Raw genomic sequence first — 18,279 nt, forward strand, 5'->3', positions numbered from 1 at the left:
GACGTTGTATGTGACGTGTTCAGAGGATTAAATCGAATGACTAACACATTATCAAACATATTGTAATGTGCATTCAAATATGTTCATGTCCTGCAGTCAAATTGATAAATGTGGTGAATTGTTGCAATGAATTGTTGCATGGCCTTTAACAGTATAGAAGCCATAAAATCAACAGTAGTGGATCGTAAAAATAAAACTTGTAATATTAAAATACTGTACACCTGCATATTTTTTGGTTTGTTTGTTTGTTTGTTTGTTTGTTTGTTTGTTTTACCATGTAAGTAACGGTTCTTCCAAAAAATCAGAAAATTTGAAAAAAAACAAGGCAAGATTTTTTAAAATCTTAAATATAATGATGATAATTATGTCTTAACAAAAATAACCTGTCAAATGCACTTATAATCACCGCACTGGTTTTGGACGATTGGACTTGGCTTTTTCTGACATTATGTCTGCGTAATCCCTCAGACGTCCAGGTCTGATCCATAGTAAAAGCCAAAGTTAGATTTGTCAACTGGACAAATCGTTGTAGTAATGACGTTTCACTGCTCATCCAAGCGTCTTCTGAGGTACAGATGCGTCAGAGAAAAGAAATGGTTTGAGAGGGGAGTTAAAGAAGCTATTTTTGTTAGGAAAGACAATCCTTCCTTGAACAGGAATGGGGGCCTTAGACATCACCTGTCCCCAATTTATAACTCCATCCTCAGACCCAAAGCAAACAAACAAAGAGCACCAGCCAGTAGGGCCATTGAAGGTTGAATGTAGGCCACTAAGGCTGAAACTGTAAACAATAGCTGTTTACAGTTTCAGTGCAGTTAGCTCCTCCCTTCAGATATATATAAGGCAGTGTCCATCAGTAATCTGACCAGAGCTGAAGAAGAGACTTGGATGAGCAGTGAAACGTCTTCACTCCACAATTTGTCCAGTTGATTTAACTTTGGCTTTTAATTTTCTGACATTACTTTAACTGCATGAACCTGATCACCACATTTGAAACTAAAACTTTGTTATTTGAGGGATTTCCTTGTGTAGTTGGCCAATGCCTCATCAACCACAAAATACCGGACGTCTTTGATTTAAAAAATAAAATAAACTAATGTTAGCTACTAAGCCTACTTAACTGCAAGGGTATGGTCGGAGTACATTATTGTTTGCCATTAAGATCAAAAATACATGACATTTTGAGTAAGTATAGTTATAGCATGGGTCTTATACTTTTGTACTTTCACTTTTGCAATGCACGAACTACTGCTACAGGGTCAAATCACGGGAATTCTTTCATACATAGTGCTGGCATAGAAATACTGGACGGATTCACCACTTTGACACTGTTTCGTCTGTTGCGTAAAGCGAACCGGCCCGTGCGTAAAGCGAACCGGCCCGTGCGTAAAGGCGCATTTAAAGACTATCCCGCCTCTGTGTGCGCGTGTCCTCCTGCTCTGTGTCTTGATCAATTGGGCGTGAACCTATTTTCAAAATAACAGAGCCGGTGAGCATCAAGGAAGAGACACGCTGAACGGAGCAAGCTCACGACTACAAGGTAAAGTATTTTATTATTAACTGTTGAAATAGTAGAACAGCGACAGCGAGTAGGGATAGATTTGAGAAAGCGTTGAGTAGAAAGAAAAAAAACTTCAAATTCACGAGTTTAGGTTAAATATTTTTGATTGAACTAATACTGTCTGTGAAGTAAAGTTATTTTTGCTAAACTACTATATTACTATTATTATTTTTACCTATTTATTTATTCTGACTCTTGGAGATGCCTCATACGCTCCCTTAAATGATGAGTGAAGTGAAGTTTTGACATACTTTACGCACATCCTTCTGTGGCGTGCGCTCGTGAACCAACAGGTTTGGTTTGTTTCTGTAGTTTCAGGCTCATGTTTAGATCCACACTGTATTTACCAGCGCACCTATATATATATATTTTTTTTTAAATCGAAAGTAGGCTATGCGTTTTCAATGGAAATAGGCTACCTGTTATTAATAATAAAAACATTCAAACTAAAAGTGAATAGTTTGCAGTCCTGTAAATTGTTTTGTGATTATCGAATTTGGTTGAGGGCAAAAATGCTGAAACACAGTAGTTTTCCTGTGTGGATCATAATCATGGACAAGGGAAGTATTAAAGCAAATTCACTGTTTTGGAAAGAAATGTCCAAACGTATGATTCACAAATGCGGAATCTTATCATTATTGTATAGCCCACAAATTTAGTTTAAGTTGACAGAAGACCTACAACTTTTTGCCAGTTTTTGTTTCATCTGGATAGGCCCAGTAATTAGAGACACTAACCATAAACCAAGTTAACAAATCTGCAATCTGACAGTTAAACAGCAAATTCTCCCACAGAATTCTGACCTGACCTCCAGCTCCATTTTAAACTATATGTTGTGAGGTCATGTGAACGCAAGCGATTCATGAAAAATCTGTTCCATTTTCTTTATTAATTTATTCAAAATTCAACTTAAACTGCTTAAATAGTATATTGTCGACTTTCTCCGCTCATCTGGGCATGTCTAAACTAATTCTTTGTTGCTATTTGGTGAGATTTGTCATTTGTTTTGGGCGTGTTGAGAATAAAATAAGTAGGCTATATTTCTTTGATTGCAGCCAGGCCAAATCTAAAACCTGTATATAACAAATGCCATGAGGTATTGTTGTAAGATATGTAATGACTAAACAATCTGGTATTTCGAAATGCACTCTAACACTTATCAAGCAACTTCTACTAGCCTAGTTTTACCTATACAACTATTACTCTTAAAATTACCACTTACATTCCAGGGTTAGGCTATCACTACTGGTATAACTCACACATTCAGAAACTTGTAACAGAAATTTGTAATACGCTTAATAAGGAACTTGCTATTAATACTCCTACCACAGCTATATCAGTGAACTTGTACCTTGGCGTACTAAGTTAAGATGGTTTGTCTAAAATGTGGAACTAAAAAACAAAGTCACAAGTTATTGACAAATCCTCGTGTGATCCTCGTGACCTCAGAGCTACAGAAATATTTAGATTTGAACACTTTCAGTTTCAGATTTGGTCAAAGTTAGTGCTAATATCAATAAACCAGTTCTTCATATCATTTTCTCCCTCACGAAATTACTTTACACCACCTTATTCTTTATTTTGTAATTTTGATTAAAATAATTTGACTTCTTGGTTGGACACAGGCAGAGATGCTATTTCCTGTATTTTTGTACTTTTCTTCTGAATTTTTTTCTTCAAACTACCACTTAACTGATGTAAAACTTTGATAAATATTTACTACATGTACTATCCCATCAAACCAATAAATATTAAGAAAAACATGTAACACTGCACTTTAAATTCCTCAAAATGTCACCTATAAACAATAAGCTGAAAGCCATGAATAGGGAAAACTTTTAGGAAACTGGAATAACATTTCAGGGTCAATTTACCTGAAAAACCTGTGCCCTCGACTCCTCCCACTTCAGGTCACATTATATGTGACAGGAGAACGAAACCAGGGTTTAACTAGACCTATCTGAAGTAAGACTAAATCAGGACTGAAACAGGACTAAACCAGGTCTAGTTAGTAGTAATAGTATTAGCAGCAGTAGTAGTTTAAATATTGCATTTCATTGACATAATGCCTTTTTTTTTTCAGATGAGCACAGATGTGCAGAGAAACGTCCAGAACGGCAAAAATCACAGAATGAGTAAAGACGAGACAGAGGTAAATCAGACTTTACACATAAATCATAGTATCCCATATAAGAGGGCTTTATTGTCACTTCTGTCAGTAACAACCCACAAATTGCCTTATGCCCATATTTAACAAACTTATCATTATAATGAGACGGTATAGCAGAGGTTAATTTGTTTTGGTATTTTTGACTAGATCTGATGATCTAAGTGTAGATTTCAACTGAACACTAGGAATACACAAAATATCGTAAACAAATCACAGTTTTAATTTATTAAAGCAATCTGCAAGCCCTGTAGTTTCGACCTCTACAAACAGGTTCTGAAAAGTATATGATACTTGTCTTAGTTTAACCAGTCAAATTTCAGTCTTCTGAATCTTGATTTAAAAATGTACATCACAAATTGCATTTGATTTTTTTTTTAACAAAATTGTTCAGACCTGCTCAACGCCTCACACACTAATCCTGATAACAGTGTTGAATTAAAATGTTGATTATATTTTGACAAAATGAAAACCTCAAATCAAGATCTTAAGCTCTGTACTCCAAGGGCAGTGCCCAAACTGTCGTCATTCAATTCCACTAAACTTGCTACACACCTTTTACTATATCTCTTTACTCCAGATGATTTAATCCTTTTTGACCGAGGGATTGTTGCTAAATTCTTGCTTAATGTTTTGTTCAGTTTTGTTCACATCTCCTCATTGCATAAAGTACATAAAATTTCTTTACCAACAAGTTTCAACACATTTTCTGCTGTAAGTTTCATTAATTCATTTATAAAATCTGGCCATGCTCAAGACACAATTTTCAACACAACAACATTACACAACAATAGCCAAATAATACTGTGGGATACTCTCTTGGTATAAATGTATTACCATATTACCTCTGTTTAAATTGTCATTCCTTTTTTATTTCTAAAACTAATCACTGATAATCCTATGCTCTTACTAACAGGCAGATTATATATATATATATATATATATATATATATATATATATATATATATATATATATATATATATATATATATATATATATATATATATATATATATATATATATATATATATATATATATATATATATATATATATATATATATATATATATATATATATATATATATAAACATTACGTGTAAAAGTGTAAAAAAAAAATTATAATACTGCATTTATTCTGTGTCATATGTGTTTTAGTGTAGTATTTGATCGTCAGTACTTTTCCAGCCTTGTTGGCTCAGGCTGGTTTAGGACCTCTGTCCTTGGTCACGCCTGTCTGTTATCTCCTGTCTCCTTATGTTCACAATATCAATATTCAACAAATTTTGTGTTTTCGATCATGACAGGACACGTCATAAAAAACAACATATAAATTCAGTTGATTTAGCAAATGTGCTCACTCCACTGGAATATTTCTGGTGGATGATGTAACTTTTTGCCTCATTCAGGTGGAGCGTTTTGTGGTGAGTGAGAGAGTGGGCATGGTCCCTGATGAATTGTAACATCAGTTGTAGTTTTATTAGCCAAGGATGTTTGCTGCAGAATTGACTGTAGCTAAAACTATAGTATCAATACTCAGGACAAACTTGGAACTTTCCAAATTTCTGAATACTTGTGATGTAATTTAAATTACACTATATTATGAAAAAAAAAAAAAAAAAAAAAAAAAAAAAAAATTTCCTTAGTACAGAACACGAGATTGACATTTTGTATTGTAAATTGTACTGTGGCAAAAATAAAAATCTGTGGCAATCTTGTTTCCCCTATCCGCCCAGTTGACATTTGAAAAAAAAATCCGTTTGGGTTTGTAATTAATCACAAATCTCAACCTCAAACCAAAACCAAGGTTGTTGGGGTTTTTTTTCTAAATCCTACAGTACATTTATACTTTGTATGAAGTGTGTCACAAATATTACCTCTGTTTAAATCATCAGTCCTTTTTTATTCTTATAGGCTGTTAAGCCCTAAAACTAGTCACTTATAATCCTAGTGTTCTTACTGACAGACAGATCATATACAGAACGTTGCGTCTAAAAGCGTAAAAAAACAATTATAATACTGCATTTATTCTGCATGTGTGTTTTAGTAGTACTGTATTTGAGCGTCAGTACTTTTCCAGTGGGGCTTGTTGGCTCAGGCTGGGTTCAGACCTGTGTCCTTCGTCACGCCTGTCTGTTGTCTCCTGTCTCCACATGTTTTATACATGCCATCCCCAAATACTATCATCCATTCTTATCCTCTCAATATATCATATGCATGTAACCTAAACTGTAATCGACTCTATATTCATTTAAAATTACCTCAGTCACAATATTCAACATTTTTTGTGTTTTTGACCATGACAAGACACATCACAAAAAAACAAAACATATAAATTCAGTTGATTTAGGAAATGTGCTTACTCCACTAGAATATTTCTGCTTGAATAAAAAACTTAAAACAAATATATTGAAATTGTTCAAACCTTGAATTCAAACCAGTTTAAAGGTGCACTATGTAACTTTTTGTCTCATTCAGGTGAAGCGTTTCTTGGAGCCTTTCCGTCTCTCTCAGAAGACACTGCAGGACATTTCGTCTCGTTTGACCCAGGACATGATCAAAGGTTTGGGCCGACACTCGCACCACAAGGCCCCGGTCAAGATGCTGCCCACCTTTGTCAGAGCTACGCCTGATGGGACAGGTAACACTGCTATTACTACTGCTAGTACTACTGCTAGTACTACTGGGAAAGGCAAGTTTATTTGTAAAGCACAATTCATACACAGTAATTCTGTGCTTTGCAGAATAAGAAAGAAATTAAAATCACAATACAAACAACTCAAAACCTAAGCAATCATCATGCAATTAACATTAAAAAAGAAGAAGAATGCAGAATAAAAACTTTTCAGTCGTATGCACAGCTAAACAGAAACATTTTGAGCCTGGATTTAAACAGCCAAAGCAGAGGCCTCTTTCACATTTTCAGAAAAACTGTTCCAGGTTTTAGCTGCATAAAACTGAAACACTGATTCCCCATGTTTAGTCCTTAGAGTGCATGATGGTTCATATGGCACTAACATGTCGGACTTGTACACAAGTAGAGTTGGTTTCAAGTCTACTCTGAGCCACAGGAGCCAGTGCAGAGACCTGAGCACAGGACGTATGTGCTTGTACTTCCTGGTTCTAGTCAAGACCCAAGCAGCAGTATTCTGAAGGTACTGCACCTGTCTTAACGCTCGGTTGGAGAGGCCAGTGAGCAGGACGTTACAGTAGTCTAACCTTCTGGAGACAAATGCATGGATAAGTCTCTCCAAGTTTGGTTTAAATAGTATACCTTTGATTTTTGCAATGTTATTTAGATAGTACAAAGTTGCAGGTGTTATTGTTCAAGTTCAGGTTCAGGTCCATTATTATCCATAGATTTGTAGTCTGATTTGAAGGTTTTGACACTTTCTCTTTGTTTCTGTGAAAGACAAAGACTTCAGTCTTGTCTGAGTTTAGCAGGAGAAAGTTCTTTTGCATCCACACACTGATCTGTTGGATGCAGTGGCAGAGTGAATCCACTGGTTCATATTCACCTGCTGCAGTGAGTGTCATCTGCAGAGTTGCAGTAGGACACATTATTGGTGTCTATTAACGGGCCTAATGGCAGCATGTAGAAATTGAACAACAGGGGTCCCAGGATTGACCTCAGGGCACTCCACAGGTCAGGACCCTGTGATCTGAGACGCAATTTTCAGTTTCAACAAAGTACTCCCTGTCTTTTACGAAGGACTTGAACCAGTTTAGTGCCATACCAGAAATGCCCACCCAGTTATATAGATTTTATAAGAGCATCCCATGATTGCCAGTGTCAAAAGCAGCACCCAGATCTGCCTCAAAGTGTCTGATTTGAAGTGGGTCGGTAACTGTTGTGCCATCAAGACTGCTCTTCTTTAGGACAGGCTTGATAACCTCAGTTTTCAAAGGGAATGTTCCAGATTGAAGTGACATGTTAACTATGTACTAACTATATAAGAGAGTGATGATAGCAAACTGTTGAGCACAGACTTTAGAAATCTAGTGGGTAACACATCGAGGCAGCATGTAGATGAACTCTGACTGGTGACAATCTCTTGGAGAGTTTTGTCAGTTACAGGTGCAAAGTGACTCAGCTTTAAGTCTCTAGGCTGGAGGGGTGTTATTTGTGTTGTGGCATTTTAATGCCCTGAACATTGCCATTAAAGAATACAGCAAAATCATTAATATGGAAAGTAGTTCTAATGGAAGCCGAGCTGGAGGGTTTGTTAATGTTAATGTTAATTTGTTTTTACTGTTGCAAACAGGACACAGGAGTTGTTACTACAACTTCCAATAATGTCAGAAAAATACCTCTCCCTTGTTCTACATAAACTGTGGTTGTACATGTACATTTTTTATCTGTAAATGTCATAATGAATCTGGAGCTTTGACTTGCACCATTCCCGCTCGGCCTTCGGCACTCCCTTTTCTGTGGTCTACCCGAGTCATCATTCCTTCACAGCACATTCTGCTTATCATTAACCATTTTAATCTTCATCAGGGCAATGATGTCCTGAACATTCAAAACACTAGAAGTCATGCACTTTAAGTTCAACAAATCAACATTAGAACATGAGTCATTTTTCAAAGTGTATCATTTCCATGAACAGTGCACCTGTTTTATCATTTATGTGTCTCCGTCAAACTAGTGCTACTACTACTACTACTACTACTACTACTACTACTTCTACTACTACTGCTGCTGCTGTAAACCCACCTAGATTCCAAAGACAAGGTAGTGTATGAATGTGACTTGTTGTGGTCAGACAACAGCTGCCACAACTCAATTAATGTGCACTAGGGCAGTTGTGGTAGCTGATTGAGAAATTGCACTTCTGTGCTGCGCCAGCCCCACACTGCCAGCTCAGTCCTTATTATCTCGGTCTACATCGTCAGGAATGGACAGTACTGTTCATTCCTAATGATGTAGACCAAGAATGGACAGTACTGTCACAATACCTGATGATACTTCAATGCATTCTACAACAGCTGCTCAATTAGTAGAACCTTTTTTCCACTTACCTAGAGGTTGAAGGTGGTATCCCTTTCTGGAGTTGTGACTATAGAAGTACCTCATGCTGAGGATGAGGACTGAATGAAAAATAATGACATGTGTATAGCACAGTGGAAAGCTTGTTAAGTGGTACAAACCTGATAATTTATTATTCTTGAATCACCAAACAGAAAAAGGGGATTTTCTGGCCTTGGACTTGGGTGGGACTAACTTCAGAGTGCTTCATGTTCGAGTGAATGAGGATGAAAAGTCTGTGCTGAAGATGGACAGTGAGATCTGTGCCATCCCCCAGGAAATTATGACAGGAACTGGAGAGCAGGTACTACGACCTATCTAATGCTACTTCTACTACTTTGACCACTATTACTGCTACTACTACTACTACTACTACTACTGCTACTACTAGTACTACTACTATTGGTGCTACTACTGTCATTTCAATTGCATACAGTAAGTTCAATATTGTCATTTAGGATTATATTTTCTGTTGCAATATATATATCGGACTTCAAAATGTGTGATTATGACATGCCTGGCTGTACTGATGCTACTGCTGCTGCTCTCTCATAGAGCCCTTACTTATAATCTCCTGTGTTGTAGTTGTTTGACCACATTGCAGCATGTCTGGGGACCTTCCTGGAGAAACAGGGCCTCAAAGAGCAGGTGCTGCCTCTGGGTTTCACCTTCTCCTTCCCCTGTGAGCAGAAGGAGATCGACAAGGTACACGACATACACACATGTATACATCACATACACATTTACCATCAACACCTACACACACCACATTCATGCCACATTCATTGCTAAATAGTGATCTTAATATGACCATAATATGTGTTGTATATGTGTTGCATCAATATCATGAACATTATTTGCTTTGTGTGCATGTAGAGTATCCTAATCCGGTGGACCAAAGGCTTTAACTGCTCTGGAGTGGAAGGCCGAGACGTGGTGCAGCTGCTGAAGGAGGCCGTGCGCAGACAAGGGGTGAGCCTCTGCTTCACCCGTCTGTGAACTCAGGTCACAGCCAGGTTTAGATCAAGTGTAAATACGTGTATCTGTTCCATCAGGATTATGAGATCGGCACAGTCGCCATGGTGAATGACACCGTGGGAACAATGATGAGCTGTGGATACCGTGACCAGAGCTGCGAAATCGGCATGATTATAGGTAAAATACTGCTACAGTTACTACTAGTACTAATACTTCCAATACAGCATGTCCATTTGCAGACATTTAGATACGCATCACCTGCACATATTGTATCTGTGTGGACAATTTGAGACACTTGTTTTTGGACAGGGACGGGGACAAATGCCTGTTACATGGAGGAGATGTGTAACGTGAAGCGTGTGGAAGGCGAGGGTGGCAGGATGTGCATAAACACTGAGTGGGGCGGCTTTGGGGATGACGGGTCTCTGCGGGACATTCAGACCCAGTTTGACCTGGAAGTGGATCGCTCCTCCATCAACCCTGGAGTCCACATGTAAGGAAGGAATCCATTCTGTTATTAAACGCTGTCAAACAAAGCACTGCACTTATATGGACGAGTGGCTCAGGTGGTACAGAATTAATTTTTTGCATAGACTTTCTGAAAGATAAAAATCTAAGTTTGAAAGCTGTGGTAACCCTAGGTAACCTAGAATTTTATTTAAAATCTGTTTCATTTTACTTTGTCCATTTTCTTCAGATAGCTGCTCAGTCTCCATCAACTCTTAATATTTACATTTTTAACGTCTTTTAAACGTCTATGGGAAAAAATGAATGAAAAATGTACTTACTATGGTTGTTGTGTCCTTGGCTAAGGCAGCAGTAATAAAAATGAGTCACTGAACTTGGGCACTCGGTCAGGGGAAAAGAAAGTCCAGAATGTCTGCAATCATGTGTTTTTTGCTGTTACACTAATTTGTTCTGAAATGTGTAAATCTCGTTCATTTTCAGATTTGAGAAGATGATCAGTGGCATGTACCTGGGTGAGATAGTCCGCCTACTGCTGGTGAAAATGACTGAGGACAAAATTCTGTTTAGTGGAAAGGTCTCAGAAAAGCTCCGAACCTCAGGGGCCTTTCTCACTAAGTTCATCTCTGAGATAGAACAGTGAGTATTGAGAGACCTGGTCTAGTCCTGATTTAGTTCTTTTTTAGTGCTGGTTAAGGCGAGATGTGATGCTTTAGTCATTCAGTATTGTTCCATATTAACAAAGGGTTCAAAACGTCATGTGGACTAGGTTGTAAGTTTATATTATCCTGGTTTAAATTGGATGGTTTTATTGACTTTTATGTATTAAACAATATGCAGGAATATGTAGGATTCATAGGAATGAATCTTTAAAACCTACCAAGATAATTTTGGTTAATAAATCCTGGTTTAGTTGTCACTAAGACCTGGTTAAGTCCCATTTTTAAATTCTATCTTGTTTTGACATAGTCCTAGTAGTCCTCATTTGACCTAAGTTGAATCGATTTGGTTCACTCCTGGTTTGATCCTTGTTTGATCCCGGGTTAATCCTGATGGAGGCTTGGTTTGGTTCTGTTTAAGTCCTGGATTAGTCCTGGATTAGTCGTGGTCTAGTCTAGATTTAGTTCTGGGTTAAATCTTGGTCTAGGTTTAAGTCTCTTTCAGTCCTGATTTTCTCATAAATGTGAATCTTGGATTGATTTAGTTCTTTAAAGGTCCTATATTAGACAACATTGACACAGAGACATTGTGAGCTTTAAGACATTTTGGAATGTTGTTACCTTATCGAAAACATACCTGGAGTTTTGTTTTGTTTCATTTTCGCATGTTTGACTAACTCTTCATCATTAATCTGTACATTTCTAAAAGATTAAAATGCTCTGTTCTACCTTGTGATGTCATGAAGTGGTAGTTTTCAAGTTTACAGTTAACGTTTACCTTTAGTTTAGTAGAAATTGGCATTTCCAGGGCTGAAATTATCCAAATGATTCAAGTGAAGGTGTATGGAGTTTAAAAGCACAGTGAAGCACTTCTTGTATTACCACATGCCATCACAAAGTGGAACAAAGTGTTTTCCATTAGAGAGAAGAACTCAGCCTTTACACCGTGATTTTTGCCCACTCCATCACTATCCTTGGTCTAACCCCACCCATCTCTCTCAGGGAGGGCAGTGGAGAGGAAAACACCAAGCGCATCCTGTCTGACCTGGGCCTGCAGTGGAGCACAGCGGACCTCAGAGCGGTGCATTTGATTTGTGACACTGTCTCGTCCCGTTCGGCACAGCTATGTGCAGCGGCATTAGCGGCCGTCGCTAACCGTATCTGTACCAACCGAGGCTTGGACCATCTCGATACCACTGTGGGCGTGGATGGGACAGTCTTCAAAAAGCATCCAACGTATGTAAACAATTCACTTCTATAAACACACACCAATGAGAACAGACTATGATCACTAAATTCATAAAACTAATAAAGCAGATTGTTGGGAACATTTTGTCCTAAATTACAGTATAGAAATATGAAAAGTGTGATTCTAGTCTCTAGTTTTCAGCATTCATTTGAAGTTTTTAGTCCTGAATTTGTCCCAGTATAGAATGTCACGGGTTAGACTTGGATACAATTTTTAACAAAACATTTTCTGGACCCTGTGATTAATACGTGCATCCATGGTCCTGTTTAGGTGTTTGATTTTCAACAAAACTAATGCTAGGTAGCTTGTGACTGTAATGTTATTTGAGAAAGACTTGTTTAATACTACAAAATCAGCTCACTTGTTGTAGTTCCAACAATGATCAAATTGCATGACAAAGCTCAGATTTGAGTAACAGAGCTTCAGACAGAGAAGAGCCTCAGGTTAGCTACACCCCCAGAGAATGTTGATGGCATCAGTTGCAAAGTATCAACTTCGTACTGGCTTTGTCCTGTTTTAACCTTAGTTTAAACATGTTATTCATGGCACAGTATTTATTCACTTAAGGTGTAGTTGCCTGGATTAGTCCCCTTGTTTTGTTCCTCTTGGCTAAGTATTTAGTAAGTCACAATTCAGGCCTCATTTAGACATGTTTTTCTCTTTGTGTCGTGTCCATAATCTTCAAACCTCTATGTGTTTTGCTGTAGCTTTAGTGCTGAGCTCCGGTCTATGGTCCATAAGCTGGCCCCTAAGTGCACCTTGAAATTCATAGTTTCTGAGGACGGCAGCGGAAAAGGAGCTGCCATGGTAACAGCTGTGGCCCAGAGAATCGCCGCCCAGTCTCACCTGATCGACGACAGTGATGAAGACGAGCTGGAAGAGAATTGATCAAATGCTGACCAGGGAGGTGTGGTTATTGTGTCCTCGGGCAAGACACTCAACACCCATCTTTTCTCCAGTTGCTGTGTTTGTAAATGTGTGTGTGAATCAGAGAGCTTTCAGTGCCCAGTGAAAGTAGAAAGCACTATAAAAGTTACTTTATTACATTATTTTATGTTTAAAAAGTTCAGGTTTACATAATATTTTGTCCTATTTTAGTGTGGTTTAGGCTTGATTTAGTCAAAGCTTAGTCCTGGTTCTCATTGAGATGTTACTTAGTTATTCTCATTTATTCCAGTCTAGTCCTGTTTTAGAAATTGATACATGATTTAGTCTGGGTTTAAACAAGATTTTGTTTTGCTTTTGTCCTAATTTATTAAAAAAAAAATTCAAATATTGAAATATTTTGGCAGATCAGCTGTTATTTATTATTTATAAATATGACTGTAAATACGTTCATACCCTCACCTACGGTCATGAGCTTTGGGTAAGGACCGAAAGGACAAAATCGTGGATACAAGTGGCCGAAATGGGTTTCTTCTGCAGGGTGGCTGGGCGCTCTCTTAGAGACAGGGTGAGGAGCTTGGTCACTCTGGTGGAGCTCAGAATAGACCCGCTGTTCCTCCACATCGAGAGGAGCCAGCTGAGGTGGCTCGGGCATCTCTTTAGGATGCCTCCTGGATGCCTCCATAGGGAGGTGTTCTGGGCCCCCCCGGGAGGAGGCCCTGGGGAAGGCCCAGGACACGCTGGAGGGACTATGTCTCTCGGCTGGCCTGGGAAGGCCTTGGGATCCCACCGGAGGAGCTGGAGGACGTGTCTGGGGTGAGGGACATCTGCTCCCTGCTTAGACTGCTGACTCGGTCTAAGCAGGGACTCCCAGACTTTGCCCCGGAAAATGGATGTTGGTACATTTTTAAGTTAATAAAAATAAAAATAAAAAGAAGTACCGTTTACTTTTATTAAAAATACACATCCAGTAAAATGTGTATTTTTGTATTTTTTTTTACCTTCTAACTGTGTATGCTGTTTTGTCTTTAAATGAAACTGCAATGAGGAAAAACAGGAAATTAAAGACAAATTCCTCCTGCTGTGACCACGTGCTTTTCATTTTTCGTAATTTTACACGTAAACCACAAGATGGCGCTAAATACTGGCATAATAGTTCATTGAATTGAATTGAGCTATTTGGCAAAGGCTTTACTCACCTTTATTAACTCCTGGTTTCGACCTGTGGACTTGGTTTAGTCCTGGTTAAGATCCAGTTTAGTTATATTATCATTAAAGAAATAGAACTCTCTCTGTGTTGCTATTTCTAGGACTACTACCACCACTACTACTACTAGACCTAGTGCTAGTGTTACTGGTAGTATTAGTTATACTGCTACTACCACTATTACTACTGCTACTAGACTTAATACTACTTATTAATACTGTAACTACTACCACTATTACTATACTGTTACTAGGCCTACTCCTACTATTACTTCTACCACCATGGCCTATTTCTACTATTATAACTGCTACTAGGGTACTACTACTACTACCACTATTACTGCTGTTATAAGAATACAAGACCTATTACTACTACTATAACTACAACTAACAACAACTACAACTACAACTACTACTATTTCTACAACTAGGACATTGGCAGGACTAACAAGATGTATATACTATAAAACTATGTCGTTTTAAAACACGTTTTCATTTAGATCAAAAAATAATTATATTACTTTTTCACATTTTTGATCATTGCAAGAAGAAGTAACCTAAAGTCAAAATATCCTTTCCCTCTCCCTACTTAATAAATTCGTGTTTTGTGCTGAACATAAGAAATGAGCCCAAAGAAAGAAAACAAAGAGTGGAGTAGTGTGGTGAGAACACAGAGGAGGTGCGCGAGGCCTGTCTCCACATGAACCGCGTGCCCCGGGCTGAGAGCGCGGGGAGGAGGCACGTGCACACGCCCCCTGCTGGACGCAGGCTGCAACTGCATTTACATTATAAATTGATCATGCATTTTAATAGTGAATATGTTGCATTCACAATCACTACAGTTTAATATTGAGCTGGAGGACAAGAATTCTATGGTGGAATTCGCTGTTTACCTCTCAGATTGACCATTTGTTGACCTCAATTACCTGATTTATTGTTCATATCTCTGTAATTGTCTGTCCAAGGGAAATATTTTTTCACTATAGTTTCAAGTGATGTCATTGTTCACATTATTCAAAACGTAGCTGTTATCAGTTAAAAAGCCATAAGGTAAATATGGCAAGTTAGTGGAGCCAGATTCAACATTTGTCGATCACAAGTTTGGATATTTCTTGCATAAATAGCGAACCAGTTACACAAGCCCCTGTCTTCTTGAACGTGAACATACTGACATATTGTGCTTTTAAGATGACATCACAACATTATATATGACAATAATATTTAATACAGATGGGGTCAGCAAATAATATTATTGTTAAAGTTCAGATTTTTGCTCTTAGATACAGTTACTAATATAAATGATCAGGTTTGACATTTGTGAATTTTCCTTTTAGATATTTCTTATTAAGGTAAAATGTAAACAATAGGGGAAATTGTCTCTGGTTCCCCTGGGATTATGACATCAAAACCACCATTAATGAGTTAATGAACATTTTTAATAGATAAATTCTATGCATATTTTTACACACATATTTTCATTTATAATATTCTCATATGAGCCCAGAGAAAATAACCAAATGAATGAGTTGTCAGAAAGGGCATCTGGTGTAAAAAAAAAAAAAAATGGAACCCAAACTGTCAAACCTTATCATAATATAAAGACAATTACATTTTTAACATGTTCATTTTACCAACCCATATTGTTCAATAATTAATCAATATATTATGGATGCGTATGAGTTCAAAATGAGTCTGTATCTTGCCTGATAAAGCCACATTATGCCACATTATTTAAACACTAGTGTTTTTATGACGCTGATCTGTGAGAAAGACATCGTTGTCATGGTGATAGACCTGCTCCATCCATGCATCAATAAAACCAGGATGAAATGTAACCCTAAATACACCAGGAATATCAGCTAAAATGGGAATTACAAATGCAATCTGAAATCTGAAAATGCATAAATAATGAATATATGATTTGGGATTTAGATGAAATAGCTGCTTTAATATAGGATATTCTGTGTAGGTGGCTCTCTTTTTAACCAAAGCTTATATTTATATATTTTCATTCTGAAAATCTAAAAAAAAAAAAAAATGTGATGATGTGAATAAATATAGCATTATTTTGTGATATATAGTCAACTGCATTAAGCAGTACCATTGTGATGCCGATGTACTTTAATAACATGCTATTATACTGTATTGAGGGCAAAAATAGTTATTCAAATCCATGCCTTTGTTCTTGTTAATGCTTCTAGAATACATTATCTGATATTTCTCGCCCTAGTGTTCAAAATCCGCTATTACAAGTTGATGTGACTCCCCTGCAGCCTATTTTTAACCCATGCAAGATCACAATTATTCATCAACAGAAGTTGCATCTCTCTCTCTCTCTTTCTCTCTCTCTCTTTCTCTCTCTCTCTCTCACACACACACACACACACACACATACACATAATGTTATAGTATATATGTTACGCCTTGTTGCATATCCATATTTAGTAAACTTGGCAGATTAAAACACTCTAACAAACAAATGGAAATCAATCATTTAATTCAATACACAGTGTGATCACAGGGGGGAGAAACTACAAAATATGCTACAAAAAAAATCAACAAACAAATGGAAATCAATCATTTAATTCAATACACAGTGTGATCACAGGGGGGAGAAACTACAAAATATGCTACAAAAAATCATCCCATTTTATTTTTATTTCTTTATATATTTTTTGATTTATTTATATAAGAAAATTTTCATCATTGCGGCTTTATTTTGAAACCTCTGCAGCCATTTTGAATTTTCATTGAATGTGTCCACAGCCAACAGCATAAAAATAATCAACAGCTTATCATTTATTCATGTGACCACCACGGCCCTTAAAGACGCAGATGTCCACGGGCAAAACTGAGATTTGGTTGCATTTAATTCATTCATGTAAACTGTATATAGAAAATGCTGTAGAAAATATACATACACATATTATATCAATATCAATATGGCTACTATGTAACACTGTTATTAAAAGTTGTTGACGTTTTATTCAAATGTGATGCATTAACCTTATGTAAGTGCTTTGCAATGTCTAAATTTAATCATGGATTTATTGATTTGCATAAAAAAAAAATAAAAAAAAATCTAAATACCGGTACTCCAGTTTAGCAGCCAATATGAATTGAAAAATAAATGCATCAAAACATAAAACTGCCTGACTAACCAATTTCAAAATGATACTTTAAAATAGTGACAAGAAGAAAAAGTAGAGCTGAAAGCAGTCGCTGTACTCTTGCAGTACTCACCGCAAGAAGGTTCTAGGTTCAACTCCCAGGCCCCACAGGATGCATGTTCTTTCTCTGTCTGGGTGGGTGGGATTTTCATTATAACTAATCAGATTGAATATTTGTGGATTTCCAGTTTCCTCTTGTCCTCCTCTTTGTCTGAATACCGTACATCACTTTACAAAATCTCCAGATGTGGTGGACCTTCACAGGGGACGAGAATGAGCTCCACACCTGTCTGTCCTTTCAAGACCACGTAAAATCTAGCACCTCCTCACTACAGGCCTATGCTAAACCAGACTCACACCTCTGGCTGTGCAGCTGTAGCCTCAGCTGCATTTCAATGAGAGGTCCATTTAGTATAGAAATTATACAGATTTTCAAGGCAAACTGTAGGAAGGAGCATCAGGCATGATTCTAAACATTCATTTAAGGCAATATTCTGTACTCCGGAGTAATATTGTATTATTGATTATGTTCTTTTCAAAATGGCAGCTGTAGTTTTAAATCACTGTAAGACTACCACAACATTTTGTCTTAATAGATAACAATTTTATATAGTATTTTCATCATATTGAGACAAATAAATATTATATATATATATATATATATATATATATATATATATATATATATATATATATATATATATATATATATATATATATATATATATATATCAAAGTAAGGCAGGACAGGTTCCGTTTTAACTTTTTTTTTTTTCTAGGATAGATTGCAGATCTGACTGTGCACTGCCCTTGTGCAAGACACTTAGAAGTATGAATGTTTTGTATGAGTTTCAGTGACTATTGCCAGATGGACAGCTGTGATGTTGTTATTCAGCCGTAGGGCAGATA

The 18,279-nt window shown here is 37.1% G+C and overlaps 1 protein-coding gene across 1 annotated transcript; it reads left to right on the forward strand.

Moving 5' to 3' along the window:
* Positions 1 to 1,437: 1,437 nt before the first annotated feature.
* Positions 1,438 to 14,075, forward strand: LOC117381297 (hexokinase-2-like). The gene is made up of 11 exons (XM_033978235.2): positions 1,438 to 1,540; positions 3,645 to 3,713; positions 6,208 to 6,370; positions 8,914 to 9,062; positions 9,344 to 9,463; positions 9,635 to 9,730; positions 9,814 to 9,913; positions 10,046 to 10,229; positions 10,685 to 10,840; positions 11,863 to 12,096; positions 12,817 to 14,075. The coding sequence occupies exons 2-11, from the start codon at positions 3,645 to 3,647 to the stop codon at positions 12,995 to 12,997; spliced, it is 1,452 nt and encodes a 483-aa protein (XP_033834126.1). The 5' UTR covers positions 1,438 to 1,540; the 3' UTR covers positions 12,998 to 14,075.
* Positions 14,076 to 18,279: the final 4,204 nt, after the last annotated feature.

This window comes from Periophthalmus magnuspinnatus, chromosome 14 (genome assembly GCF_009829125.3).
Source record: "Periophthalmus magnuspinnatus isolate fPerMag1 chromosome 14, fPerMag1.2.pri, whole genome shotgun sequence".
NCBI classification, from domain to species: Eukaryota; Metazoa; Chordata; class Actinopteri; order Gobiiformes; family Gobiidae; genus Periophthalmus; species Periophthalmus magnuspinnatus.

Coding starts and splice junctions, on each gene's coding strand:
- LOC117381297 (XM_033978235.2), top strand. CDS start 3,645: ATGAGCACAGATGTGCAGAGAAACGTCCAGAACGGCAAAAATCACAGA. Junction 3,714..6,207: donor TGAGTAAAGACGAGACAGAG/GTAAATCAGACT, acceptor TGTCTCATTCAG/GTGAAGCGTTTCTTGGAGCC. Junction 9,464..9,634: donor AGCAGAAGGAGATCGACAAG/GTACACGACATA, acceptor GTGTGCATGTAG/AGTATCCTAATCCGGTGGAC.